A 20,074-nucleotide genomic window follows, 5' to 3' on the forward strand; every position below is an offset into this window, starting at 1 on the left:
GACTACATTTTGTACACAGCAACATCTCACACTATGCTTCTAGGCCCAGCATAAGAATATTCTAATTCACCAAATTCAAAATAACCTACTTACTCCAAAATGATGAGGATAAAAGTAATTACATATGAAGCATGAAAAGATAACTATTTCTTTTGATTTGAAGAAACTTTGAGCACCTCTCTGCTTCCAACTTTTCATATGGAGATCCTAAAGAAAATTAAAACTTCCAACAAGATTCACATGTTTTCATACCAGAATAATGCTAATGTGATCACATTTCAACACCACATTAGAGTATCATATCATATGCGTGACTGTTTTACATGACACTATATCACTTGCAAAGTAAAATATACATAAGAAATAAAGCTCATCAAGTAATGTGATAGTGTCATGTAAATTACCATATCAGATGATACTAAAATGCAAATGTTGTTACTATTTATGGTATACTAGCCTAGCCTAAACAAAGGGTGTACAATAGTGAAGTAAACAAATCAACATACAGGTGGTCAATTGGACACCTTGAATGTTCACACGAATGGAATAAGAAAGAGAGCAACTTTATTTTTTTTATTTCACTTTGGTCATGGACAATTAGGGTTTCTACCAGGACCACCATAGTAAAAGTAGTTGCCCCAATCACCATTATTCCCAATTTGAACATCATAGCAATTGGATTGCTCAGTGAAAGTGCCAACATCTTTAGGAGCTCTTAGATTGTTGGAACCATCTACAATCAGGATGTTTCTGAAGTAACTAGCTTTGCCAAACCCTTCTTCAGGGAAATGGCCACTGCCCATTTGGGTGGTGGTGTGTTGCCCATCTGATGCTGAGTTCACCACCTCTCCTCCCCACTCAATCATTGATGCACTATCCGCAAGGTACGAAAACAAGAAGGCTGGCCAATAACCCAATACATACTCATTCCCAAATTGCATCCACCAGTTACCCTCTTTTTGGTCCTACCAAATAACAACACCCATTATTAACAAAATCAAAATGATGTTCAAAAGAAGAAATGTTAGGGATAAGGAAAAGTAAAGACAAAGTAGTCCGAAAAGTGAAGTTATTTCAAGGAGAAAGTTTTATTTGTGTTTTAACTTACAACAGTGCTCCAAACGCCCAGTGGGGGTGACTCCCAGCACCCCCACATCCACGTGGGGGGCAATGAAAGGAAGACCAAAAAAAAAAAACAAAACAAAAATGGGCCAATCATCATTCAGTGGGGATGATGGGGGTCACCCCCACTAGGGGTCTTACTCTTTTTTCTTTAACTTATTAGTTGTAGGTCTACCTAGTGAAACTTACCATTTTTATGTTCGTGTTTTTTAAAACATGAGAAATGTCAGTTAGCGACAAATATGGATCATTGCCACACAAACATTTTACTTATTTTTTCATAAAAAAAATGACTAAGAAATTAAAATGAGAGGACTAAGTTCATTCTGGACATAACTCACATCACACTATATTTGAATGTGCACCATACATTTCATTTTCTAGCTGTCTTGCATCCCTAACTTTTTTCTATACTAAAACTCTGTTCTTACCTAATTTTTATACAAAATTTATAATAATAATGATGTGATGGCTGTGGTATTTTTAAAAAATATAAACCACTAATATGCCTTTGCTTTAACTATTTTTGTTTCTAAATTTCGAAAAGGTGAATATAATTTATCTAAAAAATTAAATAATAACTAGTTCCTATTGCTAGGCACACGCACTGCCTCAGGCCCCGCTACAATCATATATGTACACATGTACATGACAGTGAAAAATGATAGACAAAAAGAAAATAATGGATATAGGAGCATATGAGATATCTCAGAGATTCTCTGCATCATTGTGTAATCTGCTATCCATAATTAAGTACACCATTATAATAAGATAGGAAGATTGGAACATTTGTTTTTACTCTATTTTATATAGAAGTTCCTTGAATATTTAAATAAAAGAAGTGGGTAATATATAAAAGTCTATTGACCATATATATATATATACAAAATGTTACCTTCCAGACAAGTAAGCTGATATCATATTGGGAAGAACCATAAGCAGAAGTAGGGAAGATGCTGGCCCCCATTGCTATTTCATTGTTGATTTGAACAAAGCCTGAACACAGGAGGTTGTAACACCCGGTGGTTTGATATGCATCACTCTGTCATTTACCCATTTCACTTTTCACATCAACTTATTTCACTTTTAAACATATATATATAGAAAAATTGAAATACAAAAATTATTTAGGCAATTAGATACAGTTCGTTCGTTTACATGTAGTGGGTTTTGTGAATCCTTTCTTTTTGTAACATAGAAAAATGTTAAAAGAGCTCCAAAAAAAAAAGAAAAAAAAAAAAAGATTTATCAAAAATTGTGCGGGCCCCCTATGGTGTGAGTTTTAAACCAATGTGAGTATATATATATGGTAAAACTATGAACAAAAGATTAATCTTGAGAGAAGAATGTTGGGGAAAAAAATGAAGACTCACAGTCCAGTAGGTGAAAAGTCTGGTGTTGTTGTCTCCATATAAGTCTGGGCTGACCTGTTTTTTTTTTTCTCACAGAGAAGAGGGAGCAAAATGAGAATGGAAGTGCAACACAAAGGGAAAAGAGACAAACACAGAAAATGTGCAAATAAAAATAAAAGCGTATGGTGTTGGTCATATTTCTCAATGATACATTTATTTTTTATTTTTTTTTAGTAACACTACAAATTTAGAAATTTTATCCAAAAAATTACTCAAATATATCAATATGTGATCCAAATTCATTCTACATATGGATCTCATAATATACTCATTCAATCTCCACCATACACTCTAATTCATTGCACAAATCTGGATCCCAAATCTGGATCACCAGACTAAACTTTTTTTTTTTTTTTTTCTTTGGGTGAATTACAAATACATACTTGTTTAAAATACGGATTGTCCTGCGTTTTAAAAAATTACAAATGGCCCTTCCAAAAAATTTTGTTTAACAAAATTAACTGAAAAAATAAAGTTCATAACTACCCTCCTATAATAAAAAAATTATCTAAATTATTAATTAAAATACATTTCTGATATCATTAAAAACTATTAATTGAATTGTTGATTTATTAATAAAAAAGACTCTTTGTTATGAAATTAGAAAGGTCAAAAGACGAGATGCAATTTTTAGACTTTCAGAGGATAATTCATATTTTAAGCAAATTTCAAGAAATGTATTTATAATTTATCTTCTCTTTTTTTTTAGTAGTAATACAATCCAAAAGTTAGATCCACTTTTCAAATTAAATGATGTGGTAATCTATAAGAATATCTAGACAACTCTTTCATCATGTTTTCTCCAATCATCAGTCAATCATCTAAATCATCTATTTTACACATAAGTGAGTGTTAAAAATGAATTTAAAAATTAGAGTTCCATATCATTTTTTTTTAATACACAGCACCACTAGCAATACAAAATTTAAAAGGATAAATTACATTTAACGCCGTTTTACTTTTACAAATATGACACTTCGCCCCATTTACGTTCAATTTTGCCAGTTAATTCTTACATTTCAGTCCAATTATAATATATCTTTGTTGTCTGGTACTAATTAGGTTGAAAGAAATTAATGTGTGTCCCACATGTGAAACTTTTTTGAGAAAAATTAAAACTAGATGCACCAAACTACAATTTTGGTGAAAACAAAATGACAAAGTGAAATTTTGAAGAAAAAAATACAGAGATGCTAATCTAATGAGAAGAGAAAATGTGTGATTCACAAGTCATATTTCTTTAGTCTCATTAACTTCAAATAGACGGGAAAGTGACATTGCCTTAAATTATAAATGGTTAATTGTCACAAATAAAAATAAAATGACCAAAATGAATTGTTGGTAAAAATATAAGGATGTCAAGTGTAATTAACTCTATAATAAGAAAAAAAAAAGGCAAGAATAACAAGAAAATCTACAATACAATCATAATTAATGTAAAAGTACCTGCCAACCAGCTTCAATGCTGTTAAGGTCTGAAGCAAAAGAACCTCCCAAGATCCAGAGTTGAGACAAGCTGAATTCATTAGGCTGCTGGATTCTGGGTTCCCAAACATTCATAGTTCCCTTTGCTCCATAGAACTTGTCTCCTTCAACATAAGCTATTGCATGCTAAAACAACTCCAAAATAACAAAACCCAAAACACATTAATAAAAATCATTAACTGAAGAAAAAAAGTATTCTTTTTTTTTTTTTTTTAATTATAAATGAAAAAATGTAATAGTGGGCGTACCTGGTGACCACCTTGATTGATGAGGTCAGGTTGAGCATTCCTCGGTGGTTCAGGGATGGTTCTATGTTGCTTCTTTCCAAAACTCTTGATAGAACTAGCTCTAAGTACATCCTCCTTTTTTGTTCTTCTGATTGGAATAGTTCCTTCAGGGCACTTTCCATTCAAGTGCCATAACTGAGTAAGTGGCTTTGAAATTCCTTCATTAGACTTTGGAATGGACACCTTGTTCACATCAAATAGCCCTTCTGGGTGGTAATTTGGCCTCATCTATTATTACCACAAGCACACCATTAGAGATGGATAAGCGTTAGCTCAAATGGTAAGGCTTGCAATTAGTGTCTCTGTTGGCTCGAATTCAAGTCACAGAAACAATTTCTTCATAAATAGGAATATGAATGCTAAATCTGGCCCTTATCAAAAAACCTAAGGTTGTTTTTTAATCATAAATTTTAGTAGAGATTTAAAAATGAAAGGAGAAAATAAGAATAAAATATAGTAACATTTTATTCACAATTTTTTTTTTTTTTCCGAATCTCTACCCAAATCCATTATAAAAACACAGTCTAAGCGGCCACTTTTTACATCATTAGAAACCCAACACACGTGCACAGAGAGAGAGAGAGAGGAGGAGGAGGAGGTTACCTGAATGGTGTGGTTCTTGAGAAAAGGATGGTCCAAAGCTGGCTGGTGAGAGACATGAACACAATCTATTATATCTCCATCTGGGCTCTGTTTTTTAACAAGAAACATCAATGTAATACCAATACATATATATATATATATATATATAGAGAGAGAGAGAGAGAGAGAGAAGAAGAAGAAGAAGAAGAAGAAAAGGGTGTGGAAAGAGGACCTTGATGGATTTGAGGGGAGGCTTGTTCAAGCGCTCCAAGTACTTGTGAACATCAAGCGTTTGACTAGAAATGCTGACTCTGCCACCATAACACCATGGTAGCAGTACCGTGAACACCAATACCCACAGGCGCACCACATCCACCATCCTCCTTCCACTGCTAAAGTGCGCCGCCGCCATAGCTACAAAAGTGACCTTTAAAAGCCTTCAATAACAGAGTACTGTTGTTCCTTTTCAACCATGAGTCATCATAATGAAAACTCTCTCTCAACTCTACCACTGCTGCTTCATATCCTGCGCGAGTCAAGATCCCCTCCTTGCACTCCCTTTTTGCGCATTTCCTACCTGCAGGTCATTGGGCCCACTTTTATGCCCAATTTTAATAATTCGAACCGTTCATATTTTAAGATTTATTCAGTATATCATATCTGTAAAAAATCAAGTTGATCGAATATCAGAAAACATGTGTTCTGAAAATTGTTTATTAAATTTTTTTAAAAAATAGTTTTTAGTTCGATTTTCCGAACACATGTTTTCTCATATCCGATCAACTTGATTTTTTACAGGTATGATATACTAAACAAATCTTAAAATATGAACGACTCGAATTATCAAAATTGGGTCTAAATGTGGACCCAATGACCCTGGAAGTAAGAAATGATGCAAGGAGGGGATCTCATCCTGCGCACCCACATGAATTCCTCTATAAAAATGGGGAATACATACGGACAACAGATTTGAAAACTGCCGACGCTCTGTTTCTGTTTTTTGAATGAAGGGGAAATTGGGAAATTTCAGACAAATATAGCAAATGAATGAGAGTTTTTTTACTCTTACTGCACATTTTTTTTTCATAAATCAACATTCAAATTATATTATTTGGTTTGAAAATTAACTTTCAAATAAAATTATTTGATTCGACAGTATCTTTAGTTTAAAAATTAATTTTAGAATTAAAAATTTTGAAATTAATATTATGAAATAAGATAAAGTAAGTTTATCTGCATAAAAACTAAATGGGTGATTAGTCAGTATTCTCAGAGTATAGACACATGGTGTTCTATCGAATTTTGATTAGTAGAGAGGGATAGAGGCCATAATTTATGTTGAAAATGAGGGAATAATATCGGGTTAAGTAATTAATGATTGGTTTGAAATATATCCACGTGACATTCTGGAATTATTAAATAATTTTCCACACCAAATACATAACGGAATACAACTCTCTTACAATAGGTAGGACCCATATGTGAGACTCATTTCTTGGCTTTTTGGCTTTTTGGCTTTTTTGGCTATTTTAGCCTGGGCTAAAAAGCTTGGTTTGGGAAGAACTTTTTGACTTTTTAGCTTTTTTGGCTTTTTTTGTCAGAGAAGAATGTAATGATTATAGGTTGGATGTGATGTTTTGTTTGTTATGGCTAAAATAGCCTATTTTATTTTTTGTGGCTAAAATAGCCAAAAAAGCCTGAAAAAGCCCTTGCCAAACACAAGCTATGTTTATTTCTGTATTTTTAACATTATTGATAAAATAAATCATGTGTGAAAAAGAAGCATCCCCAAATGAACGGACCAGCGACAGCAAGGAATCAAGATAATGCTTTCTTAGTTGCACCTACCATTTTGCTTACTCGTTTTGAAATATTTTGATTTTATTAAAAAAAATAAAGAATAAAACAATACTCACCTATTGATATATTAATTAGCGTACATGATATATCATAATTTTAGAAAATTTGAGTCTTTATAGTTTGTATAACATGTGGGGTCCATAATTTTGAAATAATAATATATATTAGTATATTAATTGATATAACAATTGATACATGTAATACTACTGATAATTAAATACTTTTCCATTTTAAAAAAAAAATTATTATTTTTAATAATTTCATAAAAATCCCTTTGTCCTTTTGTGTTTGTCAGGAGCCTAAATCCTCTTTAGTGCAAAGGGTGTGGTGCCTTTTGTAGTGTATGAAAACGTAAAATATTTTTCTTCCCGCGGCAACGGACCCACTCACTCCCTCCCTCCCTTCCTCCCTACCTTTCTTTCTTTCTTTCTTTCCTTCTTTCTTTCTTCTTCTTGCTTGTTATTCTAGAGGAGACAGTCATAGATTCACAGAAACCATTAGTTATTAAATGAGAACAGAGCACTAGTGCACTCACAGAGAAGGGTGGAATCTCCACATATCCAAAATTAAAAACATAAAATTCATAAGATATCTTCAATTGCATGACTGTTCAAGTAACTTTAAATTTACCCAAATGAACAAAACCAAACCCAATTCTACTGAGACGAAACCAAACAGAACTCAAGCCAAAAACATGCAAATCCCTCAAACCCATAGTCAAACTCCCAACATAAATCATTTCACGAACATCAGAAAAAGCCACAAAAACAACCCTCAAACCTGCAAATCAAAAACCAACAAAATTGTACTGAAATGAAGCAAAACCCAGTATTAAAAACCTTTCACGGTTCGTTTGGGATGTCGGTTGACTTTTTGATTTTTTAGCTATTTGACTATTTTAACTTGTGAATAAAAAACCTCGTTAGAGATAAGCTTTTTGATTTTTTTGACTTTTATAAAAAAAATAAAATAAAATAATGATTATAGTTTTGATGTGATATTTTGTCTTATTAGATTAAAAAACCTATTTTATCTTTTTATGACTATTTTAACCCGAATATCTCATTTTAGCTTATGCAAAACGAAGAGCATCTCCAACGGTAGTAGGCATTTTACCTATCTAAATATTATTATAAAGCATATATTTTATTTTGCCTATCAACTGTTTTATGTTTTTACTCTAACCATACTCTTTATTTTAGCTATTTATCCAAATACTATTAATTTTATAGAATGCCACGTCAACAACAAAGATGGAGGGAAATGATCCTAATGATTGAAAACATTTTGCCTAGCGTTGAAGGCTAGCTACATGTAGCTAGTGAATATGAGTTGAGCCAAAATGCCTAATCATATGCCTAGTGCATTAGAATTGAAAAAAATGAATCACACTAGGCATTTTAACTAACAATTAATATATGCCTAGTGCATTGGAGATGCTCTTAGTGGGTGTTTGGGAAGTTGCTATTTTAGTAGACTATTTTAGTTTTTGGATATTTTAGGAGGTTAAAATTTTTGTGTTTGGGAAGATAATTAGATTTTTTTGTAGTTGGATGTGATGTTTGTGAGAGAAAAAGTGAAATGATTATAGGTTTGATGTGACATTTTGTCTTATTGACTATTTTAGTCTATTTTATCTTTTAGTACTATTTTAGCCAAAAAAACTAAAAAAACTTCTTCCCAAACACCCCTTAGCGTCTTAACATTATAAGCAATGACAAATAAGCCTATGTGTACATAAATCACTCATTGAATGTGACACGGATTTGTCAAAAGAGGCAGGGCCCACTTATATGGGACCCACATGTTAGACCCATCTCTTGTGAGAGATTTGTATATTATTTGCTAATTAAAAATGTTAGAAATTTTAAAAATTCTATCAAATGTGTCACATACGTGTGAGACTCATATTGTGTGGGTCACACACCTATGTGAGACATTTGATAAAAATTTTAGTAAAATTTTTAAAATATCTAGCATTACTCTTCTGTAATATGCGAGCCCCACCCAATGTGAAGGATATGAGTCACATTGTGTGATATGTGGGCCCCACCCCTTGTGAGAGAGCTATGTCCCATTTTGTAATATGTGAAACCCACCCCTCGTAAAAGGTTTGTATCTCATTCTGTGAATGATTTGTGTTCCTAGCATTATTACAAGTACAACCCACTTGACTAAGATTGGAAAATATGCAAGCTTTGGGGACCAAATCGCCATGAATTTGGAGACGGGTGGTGCCGATCAAGCTTCAATTTGGGGTGTCCATTACAGGACCACCACCTCCTCTTCTACATGCCTCACTTTCACTTTCTCTCTCTACCTTCTCCCATTCCTCACCCATCTCTCTCTAATTTGGAGCTGGTGGGGGTGGGATGGGGAGGTTGGAGTTGGTGGGAGTCGCTCTGTATAGCTAGAGTTAGCTAACCAAAAACTTTAAATCAGAATCCAATAATCCTCCCCTATCACCAAAAAAAAAAAAAAAAAATCAAATTAATAATATTTATTATAAATATTAATAAGTAAGATTATAAAATTTTTCATGATTTTATAAATAATTTTTTAACACACCACTTACAAGTAGTTCTCCCAAAAAAAAACTTTGTATTATTTATTTTTGATTTTTTTGAGATTAAATGCTAAATTTTTTTGACTGGGGATTCACAAAGTTTGATCGAAAGCTAAAATTAAAGTTGTGATTTTAATTTTTTATTAGAATGTTTCATTATCATATTACAATAAGAAGGTCAATAAATTACAATTACAATAGTATAAGACAGTTAACTCACTAATCCATGTGACTTTCTAACCCTATTCACCTCTACTCTCTTTCCACCACCAAAAAGCCATTGTCACTGGGACTGGCACAAAAAAGTAACCAAAACCGAAAACAGTAATAGAAACATGGTGGGTGGGTGGATACCAGTTTTGAGGGGTAGAGGAAGAGCAGGGTCATGGAGGTCGCGAGAAAGTGCAGGAGTGTTCACTGTGTTTGTGGATAACATACCAGCATCGATGAATCCTAAGGGCCTGTTCACTCTGTTTATAAAGTTTGGAGTGGTGAAAGATGTGTTCATACCGCAAAAGAGACGAAGGGTAACTAACACAAGGTTTGGCTTTGTGAGATTTGACTGCTATGTGGTAGCCAAAATAGTTGTACAGAAGGCACATGGACTGTGGGTGGATGACCGATCACTCCAAGTAAAACTCACAGAGCTTGGGAAAGAAAAGAGAGTTGTTGATGATGTAAGGCTACCATTGAATAACCAAGTACGGAGACCAGTGGCTAATGCCGTTCAAGGTGGAGAGGTTAGAGCTGGGGATCGTGGCATTAGAGATAAGAGATCATATGTAGAGGCTGTGGAAGGAAAAACGAAAGGGGAAATAGGTAGCATCTTTCTCAAGGCAGAGGAAGTAGGAAATGGAAGGTTGTTTGAGAGTATTATTGTAAGATTTAAGGCTCAATATGTTGATGTTAGCTTGAAGAAGGAACTGGCAGCAATTGGAATGGAGGACATCATGGTAAGGGAAAGTGGGGGAAGAGATGTGGTCATCACATTCAAATCAAAGGAAGAGAGGGCTTTGAAAATATCAGCTATTAAAGAGCTGATTTCGGATTGGTGCGAAGATATTACTGAAGGAAAACCTGGGCAGGTACTGGAGCAGGAAAGATGTGTATGGATTAGCTGCTATGGTATTCCATTACATCTGTGGAATAGTTCCAATCTCAGTAAGATAGGTGGGGTCTGGGGGCAGGTGCTGTGTCTTGAAGAAGATATGAGTCAACCGATAACCTTTGTGTGTGCAAAAATTAAGGTTTCTACTAAATGTATGGATTCCATAAATTCAGTGGTGAATCTAGAATGCAGAGGGATGGTCTTTCTAGTGAGAGTGTGTGAAAAACAGGTGGTAATTGTGAGAACTTCAAAAGTTATATGTCGAGGCCATAAAATTTAGGATATAGATGAGCTTGGTAGCTCAAATGTGTTGGGGGAACAAAGTAAGGGTAAAGATTGCAGGAATGAAGAAGGTGATGGTGATGAGTTGGAGGATGACTCAGCTGCTGATCTGGAGGTCGTTTATGGGGTAGACCAAGAAAACAGGACAAGTGGTTGTAGTGGGAGTATAGCGATTCCGGTATTCCTTGTTGTTGTTTAATTGTAATCCGGACTCGGTTTCGTAGATTTGCTGTTGTCTTATCCTCATTTCTATTCCTTACTCTTTGTTTTAGAGTTTTGGGTTGTGTTGGGCAAGTTGGGAATAAGTTGGTTGTGTTTTAAAACTTAGAATTTTGCCCAGGTCTTGGTCTCTCCGCTCGAGCGGGCATTTGTTGTTGCCTTTCCGCTCAAGCGGCAGTTTGGACGCTCGAGCGTGAATTTCCTTCTCTCAGCATTTTGGTCGTCTGCAGAAAATTCTGGGAGGGTGCATCCGGTGCTCGAGCGGATCTTTGGACGTTCGAGCATGAACCTGTGTCTAACGCTCGAGCGGGGTGTTGTACGCTTGAGCAGACATGTTTTATATCAGTCCGTGAAATCACTTTTTGAATCACTTTTCACTTTTCTTTTCTCTCTCTTACTTTCCCAAAATCGATTTTTGAGAGCTTCTCACTCTAAACCTAACTTCTCTCTAGGGTTTGATCTAATAGGAGTGTTTTCCTCACCTTGGGCCTTTGTAAGAAGTGTGTTGATCGTCGAGGGCTTCGTTTTGATCCAAGAAATTTAGGATTTGGAGCACTTCCGAGTTTTGCTCTTCTTCTCCTTGGGTTCTACATTTGAAGTAGGGATTTCCTTGTTCTTTTTCAATACTTCGTCTATAGATAGACATGTGGTAGTTTTGTATTGCATGAAAATCATATCCACGTTGGATTTGTTTGAAATCATGAGAAGGAACCTAGGATTGGTTGTTTGAAAATGGTTATTTTATCATTGATGGTTATTTTGGGCTAATTGGAGTGTAAATTAGCATGTTATAGTTGAAAGAAGAAAAAACCCTAAATTATATTTTGATTTGGTAAATTAAAATGGAGGGTAGTTAACCTATGTTGTAAATCTCTATTGTTAATGTGAGTTATGGCTTTATTATCACCGGAATTGGTTTTGTGGAAACAAAAGGGATGGAGTTGGTTTTGTGAAAACAAAAGGAAACGGAATTTGTTTTGTGAAATGAGAAAAGTATCTCCGACATAAGTATGATAATTGGATTGTTGTTTCTTGAGTGTTAAATACACACATGTGGGGGTTGTATCTTTAACTATCGTGTTAGTGTTGTTATTGGGTTTGTGGTCTCATAGTAATTGAGTCTTTAATAGATGTACTAAATACTTACATCTAGAGGTTTTGTCCTTGGTCATCGGTGGAGGATGACATGGTTGTGTTGAATTGTCGTGTATGCATTATACCATTGTTGATTGAACATTGTATGTGAGGAAATGCTGAGATACATTTTATATGTATACTTGCTCGGGGGAAATTAATTATGTGTTCATATACTTTAACACATTGCTTGTATCTTGATGGTTTATGTATATGTGTTATACATGTTAGTTATGCCCTGTTGTATTTTGGTTGGTGGTGTTATACCTTGCGCTAAAAATCAGAGGTACCGTGACCTTCCAGCTAGCGCCTGGAGAACTGACTGCGCTGAGAATCTAAGGTACCACACCCTTCCAGCTAGTGCCTGGTAAACTGGTATGTTGTTGTGAGAGGTGTATCTTTGGCTTACTACGCACATAGCTGGTAGAGCAAAGTTTTGTTATTGTTGTTCCATTGTATCTGAGGATATCATGAATTTTCTTGGTTACAGTCTCGGAGGGACAAGTTACCTCATTGGTTGATTGTATACATGTTAGTGAGTTGTTATCTCCCTTTTTATAAAGGTATGCATGTATAGTTATGATTGTATTGGGAACAAACCAAAATGTCAATTTGTCATTTGAAAAATGGAAGAGAGTAATGGGCTTAGTGAGATTATTTCCTAAGTAATTGTTAATGTTATGAAGGATTGGAGTTAATGAAAGAAAAAGGAAGGATGGATCGCTTATAGCGTTGAATGAAATGGCTGTTTTCGAGAAAGTTCATACTTATGTATATTTTGTATAAACTGTCACATTACTATTCTAGTATGAGATTGGGCATTCATGATCATAGCTATCTGTAAGTTGTTATTGTTGAGGGCCATGTTGAGATCCCTACTGGACTATATGTTCATCCCACGTTGTTGAATCCTTTTCAAGTGTTGAGCTGAATGTGCTGCAAGATTTGGATCTTCTTATTTGTTGGCCACGGGGCCTCTCTTGTATTGGCGGAAATGCTGTGTAAAAGGGTTGCACCCTTCTTCTTGATTCGTTAATGGTGTAAGCTTAAGGGTAATTTATTTATTATACTCATGTTGTACTTACTTGCATACGAATGAGAGCAATGTTATTCACTTCTACGAGTTGAATATACGAGTTTATTTTCGCATGTTATCTCTGAAATGGAATTAAGTAAATGAAATTGGTAATACTTTGAGTAATAAAAAGTGGGGCGTGACAGGGAGCATGGAGGTGGAAGACGTGGCATACAGGAGGTGTGGAGATGATGGGTCCTGCAAAGAAATGATGGAAGTGCAAAAGCAGAGGATCGGCTCGAAGGAGGAGATGGTTGTCAATCAGAGTTTGGAAATTCAAGTGTATAAGACAGGTGCCGTTAGAAGTCTTGAAGGGTCAAGTATTCAAAAGCCTGGGGTGAATATAGAAGTGGTTTTGGGCTAGAATAAAATACTAAAGCAAGTGGGTGGGCTTTGTCAAACAGGAATTGGGCTGGGGCAGCAAGAGGTAAATGAAACTTTTAAATCTATTGCAGTAGGGCCATGTGAGAGATTGTCAAGCCTTTCTGAAGCCCAAGAGAGGGACCCTAGTAGTAGATATTCAAGACTTAGGAAGGGGAAGGAAAAGGAAAAAAGTAGTAACAGAAGAAAATCTACTCAGAAAATGCTAAGGAGAAAATCGTTCGAGATGTTAAGGAATTTTGGAACCAGAGGTGCTTCCTCTAGTAGAGTTGTGCCTAAGGCTGCAGCCTGGTGTGCAACAGTGGCGGCAATGTCTCTATCTGCTTCAATAGAGGGTGGAGTTGATAAATGAAGGTTTGTTCTGAATGAAGCTGAAGCAACTGTTAAAATGGAAGAATTCCTCGGTATGCAGTGTAACGGCAAAAGAGCTGAAGTGATTAAGGCAGTGGTAGACCTTGAATTGAAGGATATTGAGCGTATTGAAAGGAGGAAGCAAGTTGGGGAATAATGCTCACCAGCAGGGGGTATATGGGTGTAAACATAGTCATTTATAAAGTTTCTTTCATGGAATGTCAGAGGGTTGAGGAGGAAGGAGAGGAGAGGCAAAGTAAAAAAGCTTTTAAAGGAGAGGAATGTAGACATTGTACTATTCCAAGAGACAAAAAAGTCAAAAATTTCAGAGGAAGATGTCAGATCTGTATGGGTCAGGACCAAAATGGAGTTTATGGTGGTGGATGCTGTAGGTTTGGCAGGAGGCTTACTGTGTATATGGGACCCAGATGTATTCCAAGTGAAGGACTGTTGCAGTAACAGAAGATTCATCTTATTATTAGGTACTATCTTTCATCAGTTCAATTGTGTGATTCTGAACATTTATGCACCTAATGATGTGGGATCTCGGGGGAAGCTGTGGAGTTGTCTATTGAAGTAGAAGGAGGAATTTCCTAATCCCTGGTGTTTAGGAGGAGATTTTAATAAGATTAGACAGATTGGGGAAATGAGAGGGTGTTCTAGGAGAGATAGAGGCATGGTAGAGTTTAATGAGTTTATCGATAAGTGTGAGGTTTCTGAATTATCTTTACTTGGAAGGAGATTCACTTGGTGCAATTCACTTGCTGGTGAGAAGTGGAGCAAAATAGATAAAGTGTTTGTAGACCCAAAATGGCTTGAGGTGTCCAACTTAATGTTGTGGGGCCTACCTAGATTGGTCTCTGATCACTGTCCTCTCCTTGTGATGGAAGATGAGAGGGACTGGGGTCCTAAGCCTTTTAGGGTTCTAAATGTTTGGTTCTTGCACAAAAACCTGAAGAGTTTCTGGGAGTCCAAATGGGAAGAGGCAAGTGTAGAGGGTTGGGTTGGGTTTATTCTGGCACAGAAGCTAAAGATCTTGAAAAACGGGCTTAAAAACTGGAATGTGGAGGTGTTTGGTAATATTATTAATAAACTGAAGTTAGTAGAGGGTGAACTTCACAACCTTGATCTTTTTGGCTGAGACTAGAGATCTTGATGGGGAGGAAAAAGCTAGGAGAAGTGAAAATAGAGCTAAAATGTGGAGATTGAGTAGGATGGTGGAGTGGTTATGGTTGCAAAAGTCTAGGCTTAACTGGGCCATGAAAGGGGACAAAAATACAAGATTTTCCCATGTAGTATCAAAGTGTAGAACAGTAAGAAATGAGATAAATTCTATTACAGAAGGTGAGGAGGTGTTTGAAGAGCCATGCCAAGTGAAAAGGAAAGTGTGTGAATTTTTTAAGAACCATTATGCAGAAGTATGGCCATCAAGACTAGTACTGGGGGGTTAGTTCCCATCAATAGAAGGCAGGGTGAGTCTCGGATTGATTGAAGCAGAATTTTCAGAATCTGAGATTAGATCAGCAGAGATGGATTGCGATGGAAATATAGCACCAGGTCCTGATGGATTTAATTTGCTATGTTTTCAGAAGTTTTGGAAGGTTATGAGGGGTGATTTCATTAATTTTGTGAATGAATTTCATACGAATGGTAAATTGGTTAAAGGTATTAATAGCTCTTTTATAATCCTCATTCCTAAGAGGGACAATCCAACAGGGCTTTCTGATTACAGACGTATAAGTTTGGTGGGTTCATTATACAAGATCATAGCAAAACTGTTGGCAAATAGGTTGAAATCCGTAATGCCTCATATCATAAGTGAGCCTCAATCTGCATTCTTAAGCGGAAGGAATATTTTAGATGGTGTGCTAATAGCTAATGAGGTTGTTGAGGGTTGGAAGAAGACCAAGAAGAAGGGTGTGCTCATTAAGTTGGACTTTGAAAAAGCATATGACTCCATTAATTGGGGTTTTCTGTTTGATATGTTTTCTAAATTTGGGTTTGGAGCTAAATGGATTAATTGGATGAAGGAGTGTGTTACAACTGCAAGGGTATCAGTACTTGTCAATGGATCCCCTACCGAAGAGTTTAGCCCTCAAAAGGGGCTTAAGGCAAGGTGACCCCCTGTCCTCATTTTTGTTCAATCTTGTAGCCGAAGGTCTACATATCTTGTTGAGCAGAGCTTGCGAGCTAAACCTAATTAAAGGGGTAAAAGTAGGCTGTGAGAATGTGTTGTTAACTCATTTACAGTTTGTGGATGACTCACTTTTATTCAGTGAAGCGGAGGTGGAGGAGGTGAGGAAATTGAAAAAGGTGCTAAGGTGCTTCGAAATCATGTCTGGGTTGAAAATAAACTTTCATAAGAGCGTGGTATGTGGTGTGGGTGTTTCTACGGAGGTGATTAATGAAATGGCTACAGTCCTAAATTGTAAAGTAAAATCTTTGCCACTTACCTATTTAGGGTTACCACTAGGAGCTAATCCAAGGAGGAAAGCCACTTGGAAACCAGTATCGGATAAAGTGAGAAGTAAGCTTGCGGGTTAGAAGAGGAAGATGTTATCTTTCGCGGGGAGGTTAATTCTTGTTAGATCAGTAACTTCAGCTTTGCCAGTATTCTATTTGTCATTGTTTAGGATGCCGGAAGGGGTTGCTAAAGGGATCTAGAAGATTCAAGCTAATTTCTTATGGGGTGGCTCAGAATTGCAAAGGAAAATTCATATGATCAAGTGAGAGGATATGCTGAAAAGTATGGATCAAGGTGGTTTGGGAATTAGAAACTTGAGGGTTGCAAACAAGTGCTTACTAATAAAGTGGTAATGGAGGTTTGGTATTGAAAAAGATGCTTTGTGGAGAAAGGTAATTTGTAGTAGAAATAGGTTGGATTTGGCTAGTTGGATTCCATCTCTAATTCCTTCCAATAGTTACTCACCAGTTTGGAATGGAATTATCCCGGTTACTGAGCAGTGTAATAGCTTAAATGAGTATTATTTGCATAACTTTAAGTTAAAAGTAGGGGATGGGAAGAGGATCAGGTTTTGGTTAGATGTTTGGTGTCAATCTGTTTGTTTGAAAGATGAATTTCCAACTTTGTATAGGTTATCTTTGGAAAAAAAAGGAGCCCTTGAGAGTCTTGGTTGATAAGAAGAACGTAGCAGGTGATTGGTCATTTGCTTTTAGAAGAGAACTTTATGAATGGGAGGTGATGGAATTGGGTAGGCTTAATGATATTCTGGTGTCAGCACTTGCTGTATGTGCAGAGGTTATAGATCAACCTGTTTGGTCAGCTTCAAATCATGGGGTCCTAAAAGTTACAGATTTGCAACAGTTTGCTGTAGGTAATGATGGTGCCACCCTATTTATAACTAAATTAATTTGGCTCAAATATGTCCCTCCAAAGGTGCAGGTGCAGGTGCAGGTGCTTGGGTGGTTTGCTTGGAAAGGGAGAATCAAGCCAAGGGAGTTCCTACAAAAATTGGGTGTGATCAGCCCTATTGACCCTACAACCTGTGTGCTTTGTAACAGTGCTAGTAAATCAGTGAACCATGTCCTCATTTGGTGTCCCTTTGTGTGGAAGATCTGGGCTAGAATGTTAAAGTAGTGGGATATCCAATCTGCATTGCCATGGACTGTGGAGAATCTCCTCCTGTGGTGGGCAGGGGGGAAGCTAAAGAAGAAAGAAAGGATGATTTGGGGGGCAATACCTGTGGCAGTGATGTGGTCAGTCTGGAGATGCAGGAATGACTGTGTCTTCAAAGCAAAAGTACCAAATGAAGAGGATCTCTGTGAGTTAATTAAGTATAGGATTACTTATTGGGTAAAACCACACCTCAGGGACTTCCATTTTTCTGAGCAAGATTTTATTACTAATCTGAGGCAAATTAGGAGGTGCCTGGGTGGGTTTGTTGTTGATTGATGCTCTTGGGTCTGTTGTGAATGTGTAGTCGTAGCCTGGGTGAATTAGCTGCAGCCAGTGTTCTGAAGTGTGTTTTGTGATGTTCTGTAGTGGTGTAACTCTGTTCCAATATTTACTGCTAGTATGGATTTATGAGCTGGTGCTGTGTTAGCAGAGGTGTAATGCTGGTTAGTCTAGGTGCCTAGTGTAATTGCTGAAATTGATCTGAATCTGTGTGGTGAATCCGTATGGTGAAGTCCTGCAGTGTGCTTCATTTCAGATTAGCATGTGCTATGAAGTTGTGTGGTGAAGGTCTGCAGTGCTGCTCCATTTTGAAGTGTGGAAATTGATCCAAGTTTCTCTACCTATTGAAGTCATTGGGCTTCAATCTATTCCTTCCTGGCCGTGCAACAACAGTGGTTCTACTCCCTATGGTTCTTGCTGCCCAGATTTAGTAATAGTGTGGTGTTTCAAGCACAGTTACTGGTTTTCTGGTGGTTCTTGTCATGATTTTACTGTGTTTCTGAACAGATGTTGGTGCTGTTTTGGTCCATACATATTTTGGTGGAGTTTGCTCAGCTCATGGTGGTTATTCTCAGTGCATTTTTCTGATCTGCAGTGTGCTCTGCTTCTTTTCATTGTAGTTTGGGTGTAGCTTAGTTGGTCTTTTATTTCCCTTCTTTTGTTAGTTGTGGTTGCGCTTTTTTCTGTTTGGTTTCTGTTGTTTGTTGGTTTCTCACCAACTGGCGCTTGGAGCTTCAGTTAGCTCCAAGCTCCTCTTTATTGATGTTTTGTATCCTCTTTGCATACTTTCATCAATAAAGATTTTCTTTGCCGATCAAAAAAAAAAAACTCACTAATCCATGTTTCCTTGGAACAGTGAAAAAGTCAGAAGCTCAGGGATCAGAGTTGATAGAGTCAATTGCGGTCATTTTCTTATAATCCAGCTTATTAACACATTCAATTATTAAAAAAAAAAGAAAAACTACAGTAAATATTAGTAAGTTTCACTTGTAAAATTAACCTTGGATAATACTTTGATTGGTTGACTTATTTATTATTTTACCTTTTTGCGGTTAATTACACTTTAACCATGTTGTTTTTTTTTTTTTTTTTTTTTTTTGAGCTGAAAGGCACGAAACATTTTATTAACCAACAACAGAGGCTGCATTAGCAGGAGATACATCAGTAGATAATAAGGATAAGAGACTATCTGGTGGAAACCCTGCCCAGGATACAGGAAGAACCTGAGAGGCTTGGGATGTGGCCACCCAATGTGCTACCCGGTTGTTGGATCTGTGAGTCCACGAAAAGGAGAGATGATGGACAGAAGCGAAGTAGCGAATATCCATAATAATGGCACTCAACTCCCAGGGAGGTACCTGTTCTGAAACACACAGCTTGATGACCATTTGGTTGTCACTCTCAATCTCCACAAAGGACAAGTTATGGGCCTTAACCATAAGGCAAGCCATGCGGACAGCGCAAGCCTCAGCTTGGGAGGCTGAAGAGGCCGAAACAGTCCTGGCATTACCATTAATTAGTTGGCCATTGGAATCCCGAACAACTGCTGCAATGGCAGCCTTGGAGTTCCGTTGGCAGAAAGAGGCATCGCAATTTATCTTGAAGGAACCAAAGCTGGCTGGTATCCAGCCTGAGACAGGGGAAGAGGACAGAGAAGTAGGCCAATGTTCTTGAGGGGTGATAGTGCGGAAGAGGTCTGCCGATTCAGTCCATGAGTGAGCAATTCGATGGAGTGTTGCCAAAGGATCCACTGGGATATTATTGAAGACGAACTCGTTCCTCGATTTCCAGATGAACCAACCCACAATGGCAATTTTGCTGAGAGAGGCCTTGGCATCAGAGAGGGAGGAGGCTTGGCTAATGATATCACTGGTCCATTGAGACACATTAGGGATTGAGCCAAGGGCTATCCGAAGGTTAAGTGAACTTCCAAACCACACAGCTTTGGACCAAGAGCAATCAAACAACAAATGTTCCACTGTTTCAGTTGCAGAAAGACAGATTGGGCAGACCGCTGAAGTGCCACATTTGCGCCTGAAAAGACCAGCTTTGGTTGCAAGGAGGTTATGACAAGCCTTCCACCAAAAGTGCCGAATTTTGGGTGGAGTCTCTAATCTCCAAATAATCTTCCACATATTATGGACGAGGGATATAGAGGATGAGGGAGAGGTATCCGAGGACCGGTCCCTAAGAGATCTGGCTAGAGCATATCCTGATTTAACTGAGTAGAGGCCGGACTTGTTGTGGTGCCAAATGACCAAATCATCACGTCCTTCCATGGCAATAGGTATAAC

At 37.0% G+C, this 20,074-nt stretch overlaps 2 protein-coding genes across 3 annotated transcripts; one reads left to right on the plus strand and one right to left on the minus strand.

Annotated features, from left to right (window-relative positions):
- Positions 1-224: 224 nt before the first annotated feature.
- LOC114313907 (protein neprosin) lies at positions 225-5,516 on the minus strand. Of its 2 annotated transcripts, XM_082916133.1 has the most exons (7): positions 5,121-5,516; positions 4,910-4,996; positions 4,268-4,534; positions 3,981-4,145; positions 2,496-2,549; positions 2,018-2,164; positions 225-965 (listed from the first exon to the last, which is right to left on the minus strand). In XM_082916133.1, the coding sequence occupies exons 1-7, from the start codon at positions 5,298-5,300 to the stop codon at positions 588-590; spliced, it is 1,278 nt and encodes a 425-aa protein (XP_082772259.1). In that variant the 5' UTR covers positions 5,301-5,516; the 3' UTR covers positions 225-587. The 2 variants fall into 2 exon arrangements, with proteins under 2 accessions (XP_082772259.1, XP_082772260.1); XM_082916134.1 differs by lacking the exon at positions 2,496-2,549 and having other exon boundaries at positions 5,121-5,440.
- A 9,024-nt stretch (positions 5,517-14,540) lies between these two features.
- LOC145819248 (uncharacterized) lies at positions 14,541-15,005 on the plus strand. The gene has a single exon (XM_082913209.1). It carries the CDS (start codon positions 14,541-14,543, stop codon positions 15,003-15,005), a length of 465 nt encoding a protein of 154 aa, XP_082769335.1.
- Positions 15,006-20,074: the final 5,069 nt, after the last annotated feature.

The sequence above is a fragment of the Camellia sinensis genome, chromosome 2, assembly GCF_055761805.1.
Source record: "Camellia sinensis isolate YWXY chromosome 2, ASM5576180v1, whole genome shotgun sequence".
Lineage (NCBI taxonomy): Eukaryota > Viridiplantae > Streptophyta > Magnoliopsida > Ericales > Theaceae > Camellia > Camellia sinensis.

Coding starts and splice junctions, on each gene's coding strand:
- LOC114313907 (XM_082916133.1), bottom strand. CDS start 5,300: ATGGCGGCGGCGCACTTTAGCAGTGGAAGGAGGATGGTGGATGTGGTG. Junction 2,550..3,980: donor GCATTGAAGCTGGTTGGCAG/GTACTTTTACAT, acceptor AAAAAAAAACAG/GTCAGCCCAGACTTATATGG. Junction 2,165..2,495: donor GACTTTTCACCTACTGGACT/GTGAGTCTTCAT, acceptor GGTAAATGACAG/AGTGATGCATATCAAACCAC.
- LOC145819248 (XM_082913209.1), top strand. CDS start 14,541: ATGGTAGAGTTTAATGAGTTTATCGATAAGTGTGAGGTTTCTGAATTA.